Source organism: Barbus barbus, assembly GCF_936440315.1.
Source record: "Barbus barbus genome assembly, chromosome: 8".
NCBI classification, from domain to species: Eukaryota; Metazoa; Chordata; class Actinopteri; order Cypriniformes; family Cyprinidae; genus Barbus; species Barbus barbus.
This window is the reverse complement of record NC_136736.1, coordinates 28,211,720-28,235,779: the sequence shown is the minus strand read 5'-3', so window position 1 is coordinate 28,235,779 and position 24,060 is coordinate 28,211,720. Positions and strand designations below refer to the sequence as shown.

The 24,060-nt window shown below is 36.8% G+C and overlaps 2 protein-coding genes across 3 annotated transcripts; one reads left to right on the top strand and one right to left on the bottom strand.

Annotated features, from left to right (window-relative positions):
• Positions 1–1,313: 1,313 nt before the first annotated feature.
• LOC306873618 (uncharacterized protein) lies at positions 1,314–19,590 on the bottom strand. The gene is made up of 26 exons (XM_079423037.1): positions 19,507–19,590; positions 19,202–19,231; positions 18,505–18,544; positions 18,321–18,380; positions 18,144–18,229; positions 17,999–18,051; positions 17,825–17,846; positions 17,543–17,583; positions 17,275–17,321; positions 13,476–17,048; positions 13,215–13,323; positions 13,039–13,106; positions 12,214–12,312; positions 12,025–12,140; positions 11,784–11,874; positions 11,558–11,674; positions 10,951–11,038; positions 10,759–10,842; positions 10,618–10,657; positions 6,200–6,304; positions 3,051–3,151; positions 2,897–2,962; positions 2,675–2,784; positions 2,409–2,530; positions 2,034–2,159; positions 1,314–1,515 (listed from the first exon to the last, which is right to left on the bottom strand). Exons 2-26 carry the CDS (start codon positions 19,219–19,221, stop codon positions 1,419–1,421), a joined length of 5,481 nt encoding a protein of 1,826 aa, XP_079279163.1. The 5' UTR covers positions 19,222–19,231; positions 19,507–19,590; the 3' UTR covers positions 1,314–1,418.
• A 41-nt stretch (positions 19,591–19,631) lies between these two features.
• LOC306874434 (uncharacterized protein) lies at positions 19,632–22,658 on the top strand. Of its 2 annotated transcripts, none has more exons than XM_079424479.1 (8): positions 19,632–19,896; positions 20,216–20,323; positions 20,410–20,436; positions 20,734–20,833; positions 20,965–21,079; positions 21,153–21,214; positions 21,776–21,850; positions 22,192–22,658. In XM_079424479.1, exons 2-8 carry the CDS (start codon positions 20,232–20,234, stop codon positions 22,321–22,323), a joined length of 603 nt encoding a protein of 200 aa, XP_079280605.1. In that variant the 5' UTR covers positions 19,632–19,896; positions 20,216–20,231; the 3' UTR covers positions 22,324–22,658. The 2 variants fall into 2 exon arrangements, with proteins under 2 accessions (XP_079280605.1, XP_079280606.1); XM_079424480.1 differs by having other exon boundaries at positions 19,831–19,896; positions 20,187–20,323; positions 22,192–22,649.
• Positions 22,659–24,060: the final 1,402 nt, after the last annotated feature.

The window sequence follows — 24,060 nt, the reverse complement described above, 5'->3', positions numbered from 1 at the left end:
TTTCTAATGATCTTGAAGACTCCAATTAGCATACTCAGGTACGTGTGTTTGATTAGGGTTAGAGCTAAACTCTGCAGGAGTGGGCCAGATTTGAGGATTCTCAACAAAATATTAAAAATGAACCCCTGAAAATGGAGGGACGGTGTATAAATATGGTTGCTCAACCCCTTGAATTAAATCTTAAAGTCTGCACTTCAATTTATTTAATTTAATTCTTTCTTTCACTGGAGGAAACATTGTTATGGATTATGGACTCACATTTGAGCTAAAAACAGTTTAAAGTTAAAAAGCAGTAATGATGGATTGTTTCTTAAAAACACGCATCTTTTGACTTCACAAGACAGAACCATTTACTGCAGAGGATCTATTGGTGAGCAAGTGATGTAGTTCTATTTTTTCCAAATCTGTTCCTATGAAGAATCAATCACATCTACATTTTCGATGGTCTGTAGGTGAGTAAATTTTCATTCATTGTCATTTAATAAAAAAATAAATAATTTATAAGTCGTATTGCACTTTATTTTTTTTTTATTATTATTATTATCAGGCTTCGCAATAATTCATGTGTACAGGAACATTCCTTCACTGTCACAATTTTTGCGCATTCGATGTTGCACAAAATTTCCTCTCTAAGATGAAGAGAGCCCATCCATTTATCTCAATGCAGTACAAGTCTTGTCAAAGGTCAGGATCATTCCTAAGATCTTCGCCTGTGGTGACACGGCATTAAATCTTGATTACCTGACAGCTAGCTGACAGTAACAAATTATTCGCTCTACGCAATACAAATCATTCTTCTGTTCACGTCTATGTAGGAGATTGCTGGTGGGGCTTGAGGCCAAACTAGCCTTTTGAACGATGACATACAATAACGAGTTGCAGTTTGTTGCCACCGACGTTGGGAATAATCTTAAATTCTTGTAAACAGGTTAGTTTCTGTCTTAATTTACGTTAAGCAAATGATTTTCAGGGTGACGACTTGGTTTTATCCATTGGTTGTCTGATGTTTAATCTGCCATTAAATCTGTAATTATAAATGGAGGAACTTTCTCAACACTGATTGGCACTATTTGCAAATTTCTATATATTTCCGAACTCAAACCATAATAAACACCCACACAAAGCAGAGTACAAATAGATACATAAGCATCATTCACTCCAATAACCAAGATTACCTGCATTCTTCATATGTAATTATCATCAACAGCAGCATCTGAGGCTCCGTTACATCATATTCCATTAGTTGGATTCATGAAGCTACGATCCAGTCGTAACAGGCCAAGAAGAGTAAAGAATGCCAGCAAAATTTATGTGGTTTTTGGCTACATTTTTAATTATTATTTATTTGATTATAAAAACATCAATATGTACAAACATTTAAAAGACAGAAAAGAGCAGATTAAACAAGGCCTGAGATCCTAGAACAGGAGGTCATCATGAATCTTCTTGAGGACTTTTGTCAGATAGTTCTTGGCGGGTTTGACTGATGATATGATGTCTTCAATTTGACTCAACCTACAGAAGACAGCAAGCATAAAACAGACAATATCAACACAGAATAAACATGTAGTGTGAATACTTTAATGAAATGAACATCAATGTAGCTGTTGGTAATATTTCCATTTCAATGTACCATGGACCACATGCTGATGAATGATCTTAAGAGAACTGCTTTTCATTTATTCTAAATTTTGCCACTCTCAGCATCAATGTCAACTGCATTTCATCTACAGTACATAAGTGAAAATGAGTCTGTGGTATATAGGAAACTGTGCTATAAAGTACTCTAGTCATAAACAATGTTTCTGTCCAACAGACTGAGTTACAATTAATATCACTGTAATATTTTGTACTTTTCTTTGAATGGTTAGACATGAAAAGCTGTTGTGTTTCACTAAGCGCTGCCTAGAGACTTCATAACATTTCTTTCTAATAACAATCCTGTCTAATGGAGGTGATTTTATCTCCACTCAAAATGCCAGATAACAACATTTCAACTTGTTGTGATCGAAAAATGTTAATTGCTTTCAAACCTTGTGTCCCCAACATGTTTTTTGAAGTCCTGTATGTGAAGTGGCCCAAAGGGATAGTCTGGAGTGACCATCAGACTTAACTCAAACTTTTCAAAGGCTTTCAGACTTGAGAAGATGACATGAACTCTGAAAGAGTAAAACAAAAACAGATGCTTACAGTTACATTAATCTGTCATTATGGTTACAAACTTTTCTAAAAGCAAGTCTGCATCAGAAACTTCAAGTTGACACGCTTCTGTTGTTTTTGGTCTTTTAGAAATGTAGAAGTTAAGACAATGTAAAAACTGGAATCTGCATCAACCACATAAGCAACATGGCTCAACATGCCAAGGAAAAGTGCATGAATAAAAAAAAATAGTAAAAGGCGTAACATACCGTGTGTCTGTACAGGTGATCTTCAGGATGCGGAGCCTCATTCCACCCCACTTCTTCAGCCGGTTAATCTCCTCACCCAAGAGCCTGAGACGACCCACCACCAAACTAATGTCATGAAGCAGCTGTTGAGAAATTATCCAAAAGCATTTAGACTTCTTGTCATATATTATTCAGACTTGATCTTGCACAGTGCACACCATTGTAGCAAAACAATGTCTCAGAATGTTAAAGACTGAATGCTTGTACTTTGTAGTGTTATTGTTTACCTCTGGTATATGTCGGGTTGTTGGGTACCTCTGTGTCCATTGAGTTTGAGAATGATAGTATAGTGCAAGTAACTTATGGACCATGCTTGCATGACACTCAGATTTTTCCACTTTAAAAAAAAATAGTCAGGGGAGATCCATACAAAGTGGATTTTAAATATAAAATAAATAAATAAAATGAAAACATCATAAAAAAAGTAATTCCATTTATTGTTCACTTACCATCCAGGTGCAACTGGAAGCTTACATCTATATTTCGCTCCACATCCTCAGTCATCCAGTCCTTTCCTAATAGACAAGAGAATATTTTCAGCTACTATATGACAATAATGACGAAAAACCATTAGGAGTAATTATAAAGCAATAATCAACTCACCAGCAGGTGTTTGCAGATTCACCTGCAGATGCACAGTTTTGTGAAGGAAGGTAAACAAAGCCCCCCTTTCATCTGTTGCATCAAGGCGCCACTCGTTCAAACTGAAAGACAAATCATCACACCTCAGCACAATACATATGCATGGCTTGACATTAACTTTTTGAGGGGCAAGTGAAAGAGGATTTTACTTGCCTGACCGGACAAGTAACCTGATTAAAACATCAATAACAAACAACATAGGGCAGCACTGAAACTTTGGTGAGAATGATTCTGATTTTATTACTTTCAGTGTAAACGGTGACTGATAACAGATTACATCTGCCTGGCTTTCAGCTGATCAGATCCGACCGCGACGCAGAATCAACGGGGAAATCGCGCGGCAGCTGGATGTGCTTTTACATCAATGAGAGGTGGTGTACAGATGTAACTGTGTTAAAGAAGATGTGATGTTCTGATCTAGAAACACTTCATTAACTGCAAGCCGTTCTACTCGCCGCAGGAGTTTTGTTCGTTCATTCTCGTTTCTACATTCCACCGCAAGCGCACGTGAGCCTGCCTTTACAGAAATTCGCTGATCAGATCACAGAGACAGAACAAAAGCACCCGGACTCTGTTTTAATCATTCTCGGGGACTTTAATAAAGCAAATCTCTCCCGTGAACTGCCAAAATACATACAGCATGTTACGTGTCCCAGCAGAGACAGTAATATATTGGATCAGTTACACCACAATAAAGGAGGCATATCACTCTGTCCCACAGGCAGCTTTAGGACTCTCTGATCACTGTTTGGTCCATCTTATACCATCCTACAGGCAGAAACTGAAATCAGCTAAACCTGTACTAAGAACTGTTGCACATAATCTTTCAGAATCATGTTATTGTTTATTTAGTACTGACCTGAATAAGATATTTCCCATAAAAGATGTTTAAATATAGTCCACAAGACAAAATAATAGTTGAATTTATAAAAATGATCCCGTTCAAAAGTTTACATACAACTGAATGATCCACAGCTGTATCTTTTTTTGTTTAGTGATAGTTGTTCATGAGTCCCTTGTTTGTCCTGAACAGTTAAACTGCCTGCGGTAAATTTAACTTAATTTTTCTTCTGGAAAACATGCAAGTATCTTCTGAAGGGCAGTACTAAATATAATATTTAGGCAAAACAAGAAAAATATACACATCTTCATTCTGTTCAAAAGTTTTTAATGCATGTTTCTTCCTTCTGAAGTGAGCGTTTGAATCTTCTGTAATAGTTGCATATGAGTCCCTCAGTTGTCCTCAGTGTGAAAAGATGGATCTCAAAATCATACAGTCATTGTTGGAAAGGGTTCAAATACATAAAAATGCTGGAAAACCAGAGAATTTGTGGGACCTGAAGGATTTTTCTGAAGAACAGCAGGCAGTTTAACTGTTCAGGACAAACAAGGGACTCATGAACAACTATCACTAAACAAAAAAAAAACACAGCTGTGGATCATTCAGGTGTATGTAACTTTTGAACGGGATCATTTTTATAAATTCAACTATTATTTTTTCTTGTGGACTATATGTAAACATCTTTTATGGGAAATATCTTATTCAGGTCAGTACTAAATAAACAATAACATGCATTTTGTATGATCCCTCTTATTTTGGTAAAATAATTAACATTTTGCAGATTTTGAAAGGTGTATGTAAAGTTTTGACTTCAACTGTATATATGTATATATATATAGATGTGATATATGTGCTAGGCACAGCAGTCAAATAATAACAATAATATTAAACATACTGAACGCAACATCTAGTAGCAAAAATAAACATCAGCAAACCACATGGGTTAAAGGGGTCCTATTATGCTTTTTCACTTTTTGAATTTTAGTCAGTGTGTAGAGTGTATGTTTGGGCATAAAACGATCTACAAAGTTACAAATCTCAAAGTCCACTCCAAAGGGAGATATTTCGTTTTAAAAAAAATCCCTTTTCAAGAACTACAGCGAACGTAAAGTTTGGACTACAAAGTTGTTTTCCTGTATTTATGACATAACAAATTGTAAATCCCGCCTACAGAAATTTGAATGGTTGGGGGCTGAGGAGCACTGCACGTTTCAAAATCGAAACCCAGTGCGGGTGTTTTTATATCACTGTATTTCTGATGGAAACCAGCTATTTTCAGATAATTTTGGATGCCATTTTCATTAAATCTTGCATATAATGTCTGATAAAGCAGCGTTTGTGAGCAGAGCTCTGTTTTGTGTACAGCGTTACCGGGGAAACCGCGATCTCTTCCGCTCCAACAGTGCCTCCTGCTGGCAGAGAATTAATTTGCATATATATGCCACCACAAATAGTGTAAGTCTGTGGGACTATGGTATAAATAAATTCAACTGTATAACAGTTTCAGTGCAATTCATGTTATAATGATAGAATTAAAGAACAATAAACATAATACATACTACCGTTGCACTTATCTGTACATAGTCAATGCAGTTATTTTTAAGCTGTTGTTGACATCCTATCTAAAACGTTATTTAGCCAAAAAAACAACAACAACAACAACTATAACATTACCACTTTAATATGTCTTGCAATATCCGTGCATGCAAAGGTTCTGCAAGATCCTCTTGTTCAATATTCTAGGGGTCTGAACTGATATGGCAATATTGAGGAACTTGCTGTTTTGGCAAGGGGCGGGGCAATACTCAAAAACTGTTTACCAATCACAACGCACTGGGACAGCTAACCAATCACAACACATTTCATTTTTCGGAAGGCGGGCCTTCATCAAACCCGGAACTAATAGAGTCGTTTGTGTCAGGCTGGGGAGAAAGGTATTGTAACAATGTAAATTATGTGAAAAATAATGCAATTTTCTAACCACCAAGCATGAGAGCATGTTCTAGTACACCCCAAAACAAAATCAAGACTTTGTAAAAGAGCATAATAGGACCCCTTTAAGCATGGAAGTGTCATTTCTGCGAGCTTGTCTGCTGGCGTGCTAGATAAACTAGCAAGCGATTATAAATCAACCAAGCTGTCCTCACGAATTGATTATAATAGGGGAGTTCTACAATTGTTATTGTCACTCGTGTGCTGCCCTTGCAGTGTAGACAGGGTGCCAAAGTGCTGCTACAATCGGTTTTAAATTGAAGGGAAAAACAAATACCTGTTCAAGGTTGCAAGATGATTCTTAAGGCTACTAGATTCCCCTTGCAACTTCTCCTGTTGGCTCTCCAAAGACCTCAGTTGAATCTCCAACTCACCAATTTCCCTAAAAACTTCAGAATTTTAGTATTCAGTAAGGCTGGGCGATATGTCAAAAATGTCTTATCGATAATCGCCGTAAAAAATATTGCGATATCCGATAATATCGTCTACCCTCTACCCAAGCCCCACCTCCACCACGCCCCGTCCCGTCCCGGCCGAGACAACATTGCCGATATGCACCATAAACACACGTTCAGTTTGGTCTTAATTATTGCCACATTAAAGTTTCGGTTTTACTTTTTCTTAGTTTGTGTTTAAACTAACAGAAAACATTAGCATAACTGTTATGTTGGTGTTGCTAATAATTTCCATTCTGTTCTTATCAAATTTGTGTTTGAAATGAATTTCGTTTTGTGAGCAGAACTGTTGAGGAAAATTTTAAGTTCATCATGGTGAAGTTGGACATTCTGGCGGTGATTGTAAGAAAGATAAATGCATATTGATGTTATTAATAAATGCCTCATTCATTCATTCATTTAATATCTTGAATAAAATATCCCTATTTTCCGATGTTTCTCTTTCTTTTTGTGTAGACATTTCATGATGGTAAGTTTAATTTCCTTGAATATAACAATTGTTGCGTTGTTTTTAAACTTATAGTCAAGCTATAACGTAGGCTATTTGATATTTATCATGTACGACTAAAATCATGCAGGGATTAAAAACTAATTCTGAGCAAAACCGTTGAAGTTTTTTTTCTTTTCTGGTAGCCTAGTTCAGAGGTCTCTTTTGGCCCATTTTTAACTAAATAAAAATAACTGCTTTTTATTTAGAAGCAGGATAATTTAAATTTCATTTTTTGTATTTTAATTTATTAATCAAAATACAACGCCCACAATATAATTTTCAGTGTTGGGCTGCCGAAACTCCGAACGCGTGCATGTTGAGCTGAGATAGGCCTAAGCTAGTACTATAATGCCTTAATCTGTTTGCAACAAAACTTTATAGTTTTGTTGCAAACGAATTAAGAATTTATAGTGCTATATCTCAGCTTAATTAAACACAATTATACTGTATACACTGTTTAAATTTTTTTGTAAAAATAGGGCACTATGTGCGCTGTATGAATAGGCTGTGAAGGAATTTGTGTATTGTAACTCATGTTTGTGGTTATTCATCATTATACATTCTGTTTAAATAAATATTCAGAAACACATGCAGTGCTACTATTTTTCTTTTTTCTGTTTAACTTTTATTAAACTGCAGATCAAAATAGAATAGGTCTATACCCTAAATAAGGATAAATAGGATTGGAAAGCATCTCCAGAACCGCATACACACATGCACGTTGCCATTATGGTAGTCAGCCCCGAAAAACAGGCAAATAAAAAATAAACCGAGGTTACAAAAGTGATTCAGTCAAGATCAGTGAGGGATTTTCTTTTCTTTTGTTCTTTGATTAACATTAATTACTGGCGGCAGCTGTCAATGCATGCCCATACACCCTTGTATTCTTTCTCAACTCTTTAAGTTCACTTAAGCAGGGGTAGACAATAAGGGAAATTTGCCACTGGCCCTCCGGGCCAGTGTCTTTTGAAGTTCACTGGCCCAGGTCAACGCGTCGGGTATTGATCCCAATAATCACGAAAAAGAACAGTTTGCTTGAACAACATGAATAACATTTTTTTTTTTTTAAGGTAGGTTTAGTGCAAAGTGCAGCAAAACTGTGCAAAAACATGAAAAGAGTGCAAATAAACCTATTGCATAGGATTCATTCTCCGTAGTCACACAGCAATTCATTATATTATGTTCATACCATAGGTTTCATACACGTTAACTTTTCTCTAACTTACTTGTCTGCATATGTGGGGATTGATCTGCAGAGCTCACAGTAAACCTCTTTTTTTTCTTGATCGTAGCCCAGCTCGGGGTGGGCGATATGGGAAAAATATCATAGCACGATTTGTTTTAGAAATATCACGATTCACGATTTTATCACGATTCTTTGTCATGTTGGTTTTACAAGTTGTCTGAGCATTACAGCCAAACTAGAAAGACAAAGCCTTTCAAGGTAACAAAAAACAAACAAAAAGACATGGCAGATATTTAGGCCAAAGTGGGCGAAGATAAAAATCTTTGTCATCATTCTCTTTTTCTTATTAAAAAATAAGAACAAAGATACACATTACAAATACACATAATATACAAAACAAACAAACAGTGCTTTATTTTCAGGTACAATAGGTGTATTTAGCAGAGCATTCAATGAAATTGAATGAACAAATATAGAAAGAAAACACTAGACAGACTGAATCCTAAAGCAACTGTATTTAAGTTTTTCAGTCAAGAATAGTGAGTGATTTTTCTCTCTGCGTTTTGTTGTTTTGTTAACGTTAAATGAATAGTTCCCCCAAAAATAAATATTCTGTCATCTGTCTGTCAATTCTGTCATAATGTTGTATTTTTATACCATCATTTTCTCAAAAGTTGTTTTAAACCTGAATGAGTTTCTTTCTTCTGCTGAACATAAATGCTATTTTGAAGAAGGTGGAAAACCAAACAGTTGCTGGTCCTCAGTGACTTCCACAGGATTTTTCTTTCCTGCTATCAAAGTCAATGTGGACCAGCAACTGTTTGGTTACCCTCATTCTTCAAAATATCTTATTTTGGGTTCAGCACAAGGAATTAATAGAGGTTTGGGACAACATGTGAGTGAGTAAATAATGACAGAAATTAAATTTTAGGGTGAACTATCCCTTTAATGACAGTCGACAGCATGTTTAGTGTCCTGTCCCTTTAAGAGCTGCACGCATCTAATATACAGGCACGCATCCGTTTCTCTCTTAACTATTTACTTTCATTTTTAGAGATAACCAACCGAGTCTGTATGTAAACCTTGTGTTTTGCCAGTATTAGCGCAAAAGATAAGTTAGTTGAGTAATCAGGCGCTGTTAGACAGGCTTTTTAGTGCGCGTGCTTCAGGTGAATGCGCTCAGAAAAAGGGCACCTCAGACCAGCGCGCGAATGAAACATTTAACCAGCAAGGCTTGTGTGCAAATAATGTACTTTTGCGATCGCGAATCAGTGCAGTGTCCTGTCAGAGTAACTCTACTGCTGTATGTGGTGTTGTACAGTATATAGAGACGGAGGCACCAGAACTGTATTTGATATAATGTGCTGTAGCACGATACTACGATATTTCTTCAAAAGCAGATCGTGGAGACATTTGTATCGTCCATGATCTAAAATCGTCATATCGCACACCCCTAAGCCCAGCCAATTCCAGCGGTCTCGCCACTGGGGCTGAAACTTTCTCTGCCTTTTCTTTTCGTATTCCCTTTCGCTTTCCCTCAATTCCTCTGGTGATTTTCTCTTCCTTGCCTTCTCTTTTTTACCCGGCGTTTGGCCGGGTGATGGGGGTTTCAGAAACATGTAGCCTAGCTTAATAGTAGCTATAGGTAGGTGCTGAGCAGCAGTGTGCAGTTTGCGCGCGTAACCGCGGGAGCGAGCAAGGCGGTGTAGACGTCACGGAGCGCATAAACCGCTGCATCTGTAACTGTCGGGATCACGTAACGTGTTAGCGGTGGTTACCGAGACTATTTAACAGAAATCAAAACACAGAACCACAGGTAATTAATGTGAAATTAGACTTTTTTTTAATCGAGGCATTATTTTTACTGGCCCCACCGGGCTAGTGGTTGGAGCGATCTGGTGGCCCTGACGGTTTTAAAAGCACGTCCGGGCCACCGGGCCAATTATATTGTCGACCCCAGACTTAAGACATAACCGATTGTATTTATGGGATATTTTGATATAATTCTGTGTGTATGGAGCCGAGTCCAGTGTTCGCGTATATAAGAGGCGGCTTTTGTGCGTGGACTTTGTGTGTGTGCGCAGCACGGAAAACAGCGCGCGAGTGCAGAAGCCAGTTCTATTTCGTCTTCATGCAGTTGAATCTTTTGAAATCACAATAAATGCGCATACAGGAATCGAGAAGCAGAATCGAAATTTAATTTTATAACAAGTAATTCGATTCCTGACCTTCCATCTGATCTGATTTCAAAAATTGGAACAGCTTTTCTATTCCCAACCCTCCTACTAAATTATTTCATTCTTGAATGCAAAAAGACCTGTATGGTGACTATGGGGTCATGTAAATTTTTATTTTTTTTGCAATTTACTAGGTTTATCATTTGTCTTTTTTATAAAATCGATAATCGTCTTTTACCTGACTGTTGACATCGCCATCGCGATACTTACAAGACATTGTCGATATACGATAATATAGTCATACCGCCCAGCCCTAGTATTCAGCCAAAAAAAAAATATCGATACCTTAATCATTTTATATAGTGCTGATAGAAGAATATACAGTACCTCTCCTTTTCCGTGACAGCTGAATTAAGCATCTGGAAATCTATTAGTAGAGAGAGGAAAAACAAGGAAACAAGGAAAAGACAAATCATTACATCTTCCTTACTAGATTCACAAAATTCAATATTATAGTAGCACACTTACCCTCTTCCTTGGCTTTTAAGGCTGGTTTGGTTTGAGGAGCATCAAGATGATCTCCCATAATCATGGCCTCTACAGATGCAAGTTCTAGTATAGAAGGAGGGAGTTATTTACCTGCAGGTTAGTATATGATTATGTAGTACTTAATGCTCTACTCATTCAAACATGAAACAGAGCCAAGGAGAAAATCCATACCAGTTTCTAAATCATTAATGCATCCATCCAAGTCTTCAATCATTTCATCAGTCTCTTTGATTTTAGATATCAGACTCTGTTTTGCATCCTAAACGTATTGGGAGAAAATACAGATGCACAGCGGTTAAGACTTTTAGTCAGTGTCGGTTAGCACTAGTGTATTACTTTAACAAAATTAAAAGTTAATAAAAAGCTATCTGCAAAAACAACATTTAACAGATAAACACTATCCAAAATTACAACCTTTTCTTCTGGGAAAATAGAAGATAATACTGATGACTGATCATCTTGCTCTTACTCATTACATCCAATTAAATTCTAGCAGAAGAAATCAAGTTCATGGCAGTGATGTAAATGAAGAATAAGGGCTATTTTAATACATTTATTTTTTTATCATTTAAAAAGGTTGTGTTCTTCATTTTCCCTACTTAATTCCTGTTTTAAAAGTAAATACACACAAAGGAAATAAAAGCGTGGTCCAATCAATTTCCTTTTTCAAATCAGGACATTTAGAAAAGAAACTAAGAATATTTAGATTAAAGAATAATTTGGCTTTTTGAGAAATTATTTAACAAAATCAACATAAAAGAATCAAAAATGCTTTTACCCCTGTTGTTTTGATGAGCTCCGAGTACAAGGCTCCTTTCATTTCATGAGAGAGTGCTTTGCTTCTCTTTCCAAAGTAAACTCTTCGCTCTTTCAACTTGGAGCCAAAGCTTTTTAACTGAGGAAAACAAACATACATGAAGATTTAATCTCAGAGATGAACAATATAAACTGATTTTAATGATTTAACATAAGATGACCCAGGATTGGCTATAAAAACGACATACTTGCTCTTCAGAGAGAGTACATAACTCTTGCTGAAGGGCTCCATTAATGCATCCCAGGGATTTCTCTTGTTCAGGCATCTGTTCTTTAAGTCTATGAAGAAATTAGTTTAAAAAAATATAATGTAATTTTTTATATATAAATGTATAATTTATCATTTATGTCAGTTAAACACGCACACACACAAAAATGCAGTGGTAGTGTTTTTAGTCTCATCATTATCAAATCCAGATTGGTACATACCTCTCTACTATCTCTGTGAGATTCTTACAGTCTTGCTCATATACTCTCTGCTTGGGGTGGTATATGTATTTCTCTTTGAGCAAATCCTCCATGGTGCGTGTCTCTTCAGCTCTACACTGAAAAAGGAAAAATGTGTTACAACCATCACATTTGATCACAAAGAGAAAAAGAGAAAGCCAGACCACTTACACTGTCAGGAAGAGCACTTGGTCTAGATCTGTGGATAACAAAGTTGATACCAAAGTGGCTTAGGATCTCATTCACTGTGATGCTTCCATCCTCAAGTTTCTGGAAATAAAAGAATGAGATAAGCAACTATATTTTAAAATGATAATAAGAAGTGCTTTCCCATGCAAAACATATTAGTGTGTCAAGGCACACTTTCTCTAAACAATTCACATATTTTAAAGTATTATTCATATCTGTTGCAATTACAATATGGGATGAGTTACAGGGCAAAGTGTAACATTTATGGTTGTTCAAATCCCTTAAGTATGAGCAACAGTGATAGGCAGTACACAAAAAATCCTTTTAAAGGGATAGTTCGCCCAAAAATGAAAATTCTGTCATTAATTACTCACCCTCATGTCGTTTCAAACCCGTGAGACCTTCGGTTCGTCTTCGGAACACAATTAAGATATATTTGATGGAATCTGAGAGCTCTCAGACACTCCATAGACAGCAAGGGTCGTTATTTTTGTTTTCTTTGCATACAAAAAGTATTTTCGAAGCTTCGTAAAATTACGGTTGAACCCCTGATGTCACATGGATTATTTTACCGATCTCCTTGCTACGTTTCTGGACCTTGATCGTGTAAGGACCCTTGCTGTCTATGAGGGTCTGAGAGCTCTCGGATTCCACCAAAAATATCTTAATTTGTGTTCCGATGATGAACGGAGGTCTTACGGGTTTGAAGCGACACGAGGGTGAGTAATTAATGACAGAATTTTCATTTTTGGGTGAACTAACCCTTTAAATATGGGGGATAACGAGAGTGTGTGTAAATAATGCTACCTTGCTGAAATCAAATATGTGATCCAGCGTCCCATCCATATGAGAGTCAAACTGTGAGTATTTGAGAGCTGGAAAGCAGATCACATTTTCTTTTATAAATATACCACATTGAAACCTTCTTAATGGTTTTGGAAAGTGCATTTCACTGTGTCTGAGAACTGACACAAGTAACTCACTGGATTCAGACACTCCTGTATCTTCAATTGTCTTTGCCTTGGGATTCCGAGCGGCATGCCTTGTAAAATTACCTTCCCACTGTACGGCAGCTTCATGATAGTCAGGCCCCTGAGGAGACAGAATCTTAGGCATTAGCATAATAATGCACAACAATGGAGCCCACGCTTAACACTTTATTACAGAACATCCTCTAAGCGTGTAGCAGGAAATACTAAGCAAACAAAGTATTAAAGTGAGAATTATTAACATTTTGTGCCTACCATGTCAGAAACGCAGACTTTCTTGGTTCGTTCTGCTGTAAAAGGGTCTTCCTCTGGATGTGGTCTTTTAAAACAAGGACTCGTGCTTGTGTCTGACTCAAAGACTTCATTCTCCAAAGGGTCTTCATGTTTAGGTACAACCAAAGAACCATCTAGTCCATCTTGCTTTTTATTTGGCCAATTTTCAAGACTCCCTGACAAGTCTTCTTCGCTGCTCATTTCAGGGAACTCTTCGTCATTGATATTGACTGTTTCGCAGTTGCTATTTTGTTCAGCAACATCAAAATGTTTCTCTAGTTGAAGACACTGTAAATCATTAGTGCTTATGGTCACAGTTTTGTTAGGAGTTACAGTTGTAGCTCGTTTCGGTAGTTTTGGTACGATACCACACAATGACAACCTTGATGAGAACGCCTTCTTTTTAAGACTAAAAGGTGTGGTCTTCTCATTTTGAACAGAATTATTTATTTGCTTGACTTTAGGCGTGACATTTGAAGTTGACTCACTGGAAATTTCCATTTCACACTGCTCTTTAAGGGAATTCTCAGGCAGGGAACAAGAAGGCAGAGGCGCAGTTGTGCTTCCTGTTACTGCCTTTTGCTCGTCCTGGATATGCCTTGACATGTTGCGAAGCTCCATTTGAAAGTCAGCTAGACTTCTCCGTCTTGCTTTTGCATGTTGCAGCTCTTCTATAATGAAGGAATCAACTACAGACTCATTTGAGGAGGAACCTTCAAGTTGGACTGAGCTTGTACTTTGTTCCTTGTTAGGCCAAAGTGTTCGACCCTCTTCATTGCTAGAGCCACAAAAAGTCTTTATCTGTGCTTCTTCTTTCTCATTAAAAGAAACACTTTGCTCTGTTTCAATGGGCATTGTAAGCACCTTTGTAACCTGCATATCACTGTCTTCATCAGTCGTCATCACATTGCTTGGATGTGCCATTTCACAATTTTTGTCCACTTGCATGTCAGCTGGTCCATAGGAAGTTGCCTCTGTGTTGTTGCATTTAATGTTTTTGCCATCAAGATCAAAAACATGTTTTGAGGGGAAGACATGGTTAATAGCACACTTGACAGGTTCACTCACTTCATTTTGTTCTTTACTTGACACGGTGCATCTAGAAACAAATGTTGATGCCCAAAGTGCACCATCATGCACTTTGATCTCTGTAGCACTTGCTGCCAATGTGCTTTTTGAGTCAATTGCAATCGTGTTACATCCTGTTAGTTCCATTTCATCATCAACACAGGGAATAGCTAGATTTGATGCACTGGCTTGACTTGTCATTTCCATGCAGTCAGACTCATCCTGCGTTTGACAACTTTGTGCTACAGGCAACAGATTTCTCTCATGTTTTCTTTCCTCATTGGATACAAAGCTCTTTAACACGATATTGCTGGTGAGTGCTTGGGTTATCTCCATACTATCAACATCAGGACTGGAGGATGTAGATACAAGGTTCAAACTCCTCCTGGATTTACTGAATGGTTTGGCCCTCTTGCAGTTTTCAGCCTCAAGCACAACAGTCTGACATTGTGTCATGTCCATGTCATCAGGGTTGGAGAAATCAGTCTGATGGTTATCAGCTTCAGTATTTTCAGGATCACACATCAAGGGCATCATTCGTGCTCCTGACTTTCTTTGAGTCACAAAAGCTTTATACTTTTGCTCAATGACTGGTGCCATGGGTACCTCAGTCATGTCCATAGGTTCAACCACAGTGACTGTTTTATTAGCAGAGAATGGTGCTCTTCTTGTACCTGTGATATCCACAGCACTCCCTAACCAGGTACGGTTTGAGTCAATGTTAATAGTGGTGCATCTGGTCAATTCCATTTCATCAGGACTTGGGGAAGAAATCCTATCAAAAGTACTTGGTTGGCATGTCAAGTCTATACAGTCACTATCATTATGTGAAGCAGATGTAGTTGCGGCAGGCATCAGAATGCTTTCGTCTCTTTTCTTCTTGGAGGCCGGAAAAGCATTTAGCATTATACGCCCTGTGAATGCTTGAGTCATGTCCATCCCATCACTGCCTTCAGGTCTAGATATTGATGTACGAGGCCAATTCTTCCTTGAGTTGTTTAAAGGTTTGTCTCCAGTGACCTGATTGGCTTCAAGAAAAATAGTTTGACACTGTGTCATCTCCATCTCATCAGAATTTGCAGTTTGGGCTATTGGGAGGTGGCCTGATTTGTTGTGATTCATTATCACTCCATCTCCAACTAAATCAAAGCAGGGCATCTTGCTTACTCTGGGAAATGGACGCAGAGCTTCCTCCTTCATATTGCCTGTATGATCATCTTCTCGAACAGATGTGGATAAAGGTACAAGAGGCAAACTCTTCCTTGTGTTGCTGAATGGCTTGTCTCCACTTGATTGTCTGTCATTGAGAACAATAGTCTGACACTGTGTCATCTCCATATCGTCAGGATTAGCAGTTGGAGCAATAAAGTTGTTGCTAGATTTGTTTCGATCCACTGTTTCTCCATTTCCGAAAGAATCAAAAGTGGACATCTTGCTTTCTTTGGTAATTGGAGTGTGAGCTGGCTCCTTCATAATTGTGTGGTCTTTTTCTCTAACAGATACATCAAATATTCCCGTCATTTCCATGTCATCAGAATTAGTAGTCTGGGCTATTGAGAGATTGCTCTGTAAATAACCAGCTTTATGTTGATCTGTTGTCTCTCCATCTCCAATCATATTAAAGAAGGACATCCTTTTTGCTGTGGGAACTGAAGGCTGAGCTTGCTCCTTCATACTCATTGTGTGGTCTTTTTCGCGAGCAGATACATCAGATGCCCTCGTCATCTCCATTTCATTGTCATCCTCAGAGAAATGATGGGATCTATTGTGCTCCAGAGCAGCCTGGACATTGCAAATTATATTTCCTGTAACTTTAACATTGATTGCAGCAGTCTGGCTCAAAGTGAGCTCCATGTCATCTGGGATGTTCGAAAAGGCAGATGTCATGAATGCAACACCTCTTTGATTTACAGAAACAGAGTGTGTAAAAGGCTGATCATTATCTTTGTTTTCAGTTACAACAGTGTGACTCTTGGTTGCCTCTATATTAGCGTCTTCAACAATTCCAACACGAGAACGCCTTCGCTGAAGTCCCAGAGGTTGTTGTGGGTTACCCTTGGCACCTGGATGTTGCTTCACTAAAAAAGATGGCAAGTGATTCTCCTTATCAATATCCGATGTGCTTGCATTGGCTGAACTGAAGATATTACCAAGCTGATTTTCTGAATAGTGGGGCTTATTGGTTTTTACAGTGGGTAAGCTCATACTGGCGAGAAAAGCACTGAAGTCTGAGTCATTGGTCGCATTTTTCCTCTCTGCATTTGCTTCATGTGGCAAACCCTTCTGACTTGCGACATTCAGATCACCACGGATCGTCTGAGCCATGTCGACGCTAAAATCTGGTTTTGTCTCTTCTTCAATTTCATAATCCTTATCAATTGTGATTGTGTGACTCTGAGTAATATCCATGTATCCAGTATCCTCTCCGAGCAGCATTGTTCTATCCACACAGTCATCTTGCAAGACTGGATCGGAGAAAAAATTTACCTATATATTGAGAGAGAAAGGTCAAAATAATCAGTGTATGTCAAAACAAGGTGTGTATCAATGCCAAATAAATACAAAAACGCAGAAGTAGTTACTGACAATCAGGCTTTGTACATTCACACAGTCCAAATTAAATGTCTGTTGCAGCATACATATATTTTAATCAAGGATGTCAAATTGCAGAAGCCCGAAATTCATAATATTTTTGCCTTAGATTAGTACTTACCTTATGCTGGGACAGATAAAGAGGAGTGTTCAACAAAGTATCCAGGCCTGAAAGAAATGGAAAGGTTTAGTGGTTCACTGTCTGACTATGAAAATCATTTGCAGGAAGCATGTAAATACATGTAGATTGTGGTACAGTGAACATCACTTATTCGAATTATGTCAACACACTCCCATTTTGAATAAAACCACTTGCACTGTGAACAAGATTGGAGAACAACATCTCAATTGGTCAGCAAAATTTGACATCTTTTCCATAAAAAGATTACCTTTGATTTGGTGACTTCCCTCATCCACAAAATGCAGAATCCTGTCATAAAAAAAAAAAAAAAAAGAAAGTTACAGCTTTACATATATGATGTGGATCACATGGATACACAAAATCATAAAATACTGCTTTTTACAAAGCTGGACCATATCTGTGCTGGATGGGCCAGATTGGAAAGATTATGCAGGGAAAGCATTTTGGCCTAACAGTAGAAAAGCAGCTAAACATGTCCAACTTGAACAAGTTGGAAAACAAATGAAAAAAAACATAAGCCATTACATACTTTTCATTTGGTCCATCTCCTGCTGAATTTAACAAAACACAATGAAGTAAATTAACAGCGTGCAAATGTTTTATATATGCAACAGAAATATTGAGAGAACTGGTACACATAATCCTTAACCATGAACCAAAAATTAACGTCAGATGACATGTCAAAAACAAATAAACTGCTTACCAACTTGTGTGTTTTGAATGGATGCTAGAACAGGAGATTCACTCTTTGCTTCGCTGTAAAATTTTAAATATCATAAATGAATTATCTACGCATGTAAATTTATGTTTGTATCTTCCAATCAGTGGGTCAACATCATTGCACTTACTTTGTAAAGACTCGAACATTATTTGTAGTGGCAAAACTCACTCTACGTGAATTTCTCTTCTTCTCAACAGGCTTGACAATTTCCTCCTGCATAAATATACACATACATTTTTTTTATTATTATTTTTTAAACAACAACAACAAAAATTATATTCAAAACACTCAGTAACTTAATCACCTTTTGTTCTTCTTGCTCAGCTCCATGTATTTTCATAGATGTTCGTGTAGCTTTTAAAATCTGTCAGGGGAAAATCAAAGGGCACTATATTATGTCCTGAGACATTTAGAAATTTAAGAAAATTAAGAGGAAAAAAAAACAATGGAAAGGATAATTCTTCAAAAAGTTCATAATGAATACATACTGAAGACAGTCTCCTTCTTGAGGAGTTGACTGCCTCATTGCTGGAAAAATAAAGAGTAGTTATACAAGTTTTTTTTTTATAACATATTGTGGAATTTACCTGGAAAGAAAACCACTTACTTATAAATACATGGACATTTATTACATTACGTGTATTTATTTATCAAATGTTTTTATCTAATGCAAATTAAGAGCATTGAAATCCATTTTACAAGCCCAAAAAGAGGTGTTTTTTGCATTACGTCAATGCATGACAGTAACTAAATTATCAACTTCAAAATATCTTCTTATGTATGCTTATTTACACAGTCATTATAAAAGTAAGCGACGACAAGCGATCTGAGCTTATTTCCAAGCCACTAAAGCCTAAACGATTAATATTAGTTGGCAAAATATTAGATTTGTTTTAGAGGTGAGGTCATAATTACAAATACAATAGTTCTGACATTTACATTAAAGCAAAGCAAAACGTTATCAAAACATTAACGGAGCTCTGTCTTCAGTTGAAATATTCTCAGTATAGTAAACACACATAAAAGAACATTTTAAAAATGCGCAGATCGCCTCAATCATTTACACACAATCAATAAGTGCAAGACTGCATTATTCATCCAAAGCTGCTTGTTGACTCGGTCTACGTGACTCCTAACGTTACCTACAATAAATTGAATAAGTTACATTATAAGAGATCAACTTACCCTAAATTCAGCTGCTCCATCTGACAAAATCTAATAAATAAAAGTGAGGAACACTGTATTTGAAATTAAAAATAAATAAACAAGACGTTTAAGGTGGTTTGTTAAAATCAGTCTAAAGGTTATCTACATTATAGTAACACTTCTTCAGACTAACGTTAGACATACGTTAACTCAAAGCAACAACAACTGCATTATACTGAAGAAAACTAACAGCTCTCGGCATTTCAATGACTTTAAACACGTCTTACTTTCATAAAAGACAGATTTTCAGTTGAATAAGAAAATAAATTAATAAAGCGCAATACCTAAACTTAATTTCCCTCCATTCGCTGCTTGTCTTTTTTTCTTCGTAGAATTTGAACTCAACCGCCGCGTCTCTTCCTCGCAGACTTTCCACATGACGTGCCCCTCTCGCGCCCTCCAGTGGAGCGGAGAATTATTACAACCATTTAAATTAAATATAACAAAACACATTCTTTAGCGAACTTTGGTTGGATATATGATCGATTTATGAATCTTACATATATATGTTTTATATACAGACATTTAGTTTCAACGTTACATATAAATTTCAGTCTAAAACACCGATCTGGATTTGCAAAGGAGGCGGAAGTGACGTTATTTATTTTGAAAATTCATGGCGCTGAATTAAATCGGGACGTTTAAAACATTCTCTACTAATCCGTATAAATTTGGTAAGTTTATTATACATCCATACTTAATTTTAAAAGTCATTTCAGTTACCGTTTATTTACGATGTGAGATCTTTTAGTAAAAATCGCATTGCATTTATGGAAAGAAAAATGACTTGAGACACATAAGCGAAGTATGACATGAACATGATGCGATCTTATATATATATATATATATATATATATATATATATATATACTCTGAGATCAATGAAACATAATTTATTTATATTATTTACGTTAATTGTGATAATGCAATTCAGACAGGCAATGTTTTGGTATCTCATTTTCAGTACCGCAGTAAATGTGATTGTTTCTCCAGAAAGCTGTATTCAGACATGAAGAGAGTTCAGACAAAAGACACAGCGATCCCTGCACAGCCCTGTGTGGCATCCAGAGCTGCACATGTCAAGAACGACACAGAAAATAAGTGGGTATCCTTGTTAAAAGTTCTGCAAATATTTTCTTTACTGTAAACACAATTTTTTATATATATGTTTGTTTTTGTTTTTTTAGGAAGAACCAGTACAGATCTTTGAAAGTGTAAGTACTAATGTATGTGTGAATATGATGAAATAAAAATGTAGTTATGCTGGTATGATAGTGCTGTTTAGTCCAGGACAGCAGACTTGTGTCCTGCAGAGTTGAACTTCAACCCTAATCAAACACACCTGAAGCAGCTAATCGAAGTCTTACTAGGTATACTTGAACTTCCAGGCAGGTATGTTGAGGCGAGGTGGAGCTAAACTCTGCAGGACACTGGCCCTCCAGGACCAAGTTTGGTGACCCCTGGACTAGTCTTTCTGAAAATGTAAATGCATACTACTTAAATTTTCTCAGGCCATCTACAAGATATGGGCAACAGAATGACATAAGGGAGCAGAATAGAGTCCTGACCTCAACAAATGAAGACCTGCAGAGACAGCTTGAGGGAATGAAGGTGATTACACTAATCATTGATCAAGGGTTTTACTCAAATACAGTAATTGTGTTATGGTGTACAGTGATATTTTAGAACAGTTGATGTAGTCAGTAGAGTCAGAAAGATTTCTGTTTCTCATGTTTCTTAAGGGAGCTGTGACTGATCTGGAGCAGCGGTGCACAGACCTCCAAGGAGAAAATCGAGATATTCAAAAACAGCTGCGAGACTGTCATGTCCTCCTTGTTGCAGAAAGCCTTGACCCAGGTTATAATTTATTTTAACTCCGTTGGATTGACACATGAAGAAGTTGTTGTAGTCTAAACCACCTCAAATTCAGTTTCAGGGGAAAAGTTGGGCCAGACAGCTCAACAGAAGGAAGAACAAAGGAAAGAAGTTATGGTAACACATTTTTTTTTTTTCTGTATTTGTATACTTTCATATGTTGTATTCATTTTGTTTGTTTATATAATATAAGTGACTTTTTACACGCACACATATACCTGTATATATATTTTGGAGATTGTGAATGTGAAAAGCCTGTATAATCTTACTAAACAAGTCACGGACCAAAATGTAAATTAATATTTTTCAAAAAGGAAACAATAGTAATAATTTTTTCGTAAAATTCTTTAACTCTTGGAAACATGAGATGCTAATAAATGGACCCATGGTCACTGCAGGGACATATAATAAGGATTGATTATATAATCAACCATATTGTACAGTCATCTGTAGTGCTTTCACACCAACTTATTTGCTTTTATGGTCTGATTACTATTGTGCTACTATGTAGAAGATGTATAAGACTCCATTCTGAAACACAAATGAAGCCTAATTCTGGTCTATAGCATGTTTCAGATGGAGAATCCATCCTGACAACGTTGTTTAGTGCAGGGCTAATGTTAAACCTTTACTCTGGAAAATTGATTGTTAATTTTCTGTCCATTTTGTTAATGGTAGACGGTTTCTCAAAATCTCCTGGCTGAGCTGAACCTGTTTGGTGAGACGGCAGAAGAGCATGCAGCAAATTTACTGGTGAGTATGAGTGTTTTTATTTTTTTATATATATATATATTCAAAAATACTGGGTTATTTATCTTGATTTGAATGTCCTGCGGCACTGACCAGACATGAATACAAATGTTTCACTAAGACTGATTTATATGAGGATGAAATTACACACATTCTGCTGGGCTAGAGGCTGTATAATTAATCATAACGCCAGGTCCACAGCTGATAAAATATTAATTTGAAATGTTCTAATCCTTCTAAATGTTATTGAGTGTGCCTCCAAAACTACTGGAATATGGCATGACCTAAAAACGGGTTCAGTGAGGATTTTGTCAGTCTCTGTTTGCTTCTCTGAATGCTTGTAGGAAGTGCAGAACATCATGAGGGAACTGACGGAAGTGCATGAAAAGCTCCAGCAGGAGAGGGCATTGTTCACTTTGGACGTGGAGGAAATGGAGAGAGCTTTGGGGGAGGCAGAGACACTCTTGATGGAATAAATGCAAGAAACTCTTTCACTGGCCATAAATACTGCAGTGCCGTATGGTGTTGTTCGGAGATCTGTCAGTCTGACAAGCATTTGGGCAATAGTGTAACATAATGTTGCATTTGAAGGAACATACTGCTCATACCATTTTAAGAAACACATTAAGAATGCTTTATGATCTGAATGATTTATGTTTTTGTCTGCTTACAAGTTAAGATATTAATATAAACAATTTTCATGTATCTCTAGAACTGCAAGGCACTTCTTAAATGATGCTTACTGTATATTGTTTTCACTTGAATTCTTTGTGCAAACATGATTAAATATTAAACTGGCTTCAACAAGAGACATGCCTCTCCTTTACATAATGTTGTGCTATGTCATCTACTTCCATCATAGTATCTGAGACCTACAAAATGATGCCAATAAGTAATAGTTAAACTGAGTATACTTAAGCATTGTCCAATTTGACGTGGAGATTTAAACCACAACGCCTTTGTAATGTGTGAGGTAAGACAAGCCAATAACGTATCTTTTGTCATTCATTCGCTTTTTCCTCATGATGCATTTTTCACACATCTATCACAACGCATCAAGACCGAAATGGCCACTGAATTGAATTAATTCAGTCATTCAAATGAAATAGTCTTGAACCAGCATTTTTCAAAATGGAAATTTTCTGAAAATGTACTCCCTCTCAGGCCATCCAAGTTGTTCTTCATCAGAACAGATTTTGAGAAATGTAGCATTTCTTCACTTGCTCACCAATGTATCCTCTGCAGTGAATGGGTGCCGTCAGAATAAGAGTTCAAACAGCTGATTAAAACATTACAATAATCCACAAGCAATCCACACAACTCCAGTCCATCAATTAACATCTTATGAAGCAAAAAGCTGTGTTTGTAAGACACAAATCCATGAAGTCATTGCTTCCATCAAGTCCTGTTTCCCTAAAACTGCTTTCTTCAGCGAAAAAGTAATCTTGTCTGAATCAGAAGAGAAATCTGAACAGATCAAACACTGTTTACATGCAAAAACAGCTCAAAAATATGTTGGTGGATTTTGATGCGAGAGCAGGAGGAGGAAGTATTATTACACAGGAAGAAGTGACATAATGGACTATGGAGTTGTATTTTGGCTAGAAGCAATGGTTTAAAATGAAAACACTACAAGACATTAATTGATGGAATGGAATAATTTGAATTACTTATGGATTATGTTTTTATCAGCTGTTTGGACTCTCATTCTGATGGCACCCATTCACTGCAGAAGACCCATTGGTGAGCAAGTGATGTAATGCTAAATTTCTCCAAACCTGTTCTGATGAAGAAACAAACTCCGGTCAAAAACAGTTTGGCCAGTCTGTTCTACAGATCCGATCTGAAAAACAAAAACTCCTGGACAGCATGAGCATGATGCAATGAATAGTATGGTTGAGCCAAAGAAAAATAAAATTTTCTATGAAATATGTACCTCATCCATTTAATCATAGTAATCAAAACAAGTGCATTACAATGATGAAGCCTCAATATCAGCAAATTACAGTAATACAGTGTTCCTACAATAAGCAAAAGAAAAGAAAAAAAAACATTTGGACATTTATGCCACATTTAAAAATGTATTATTGTCAAAGTATTATATAAACAAAATTCAAACCAAAACATCACTTGCTTTAAAGAAAGACAGCACAGCATAAATTCTGAGAAAAGCTCTAGTGCCATTTGTTTGCAGATGCCAATTTTTTGATGAT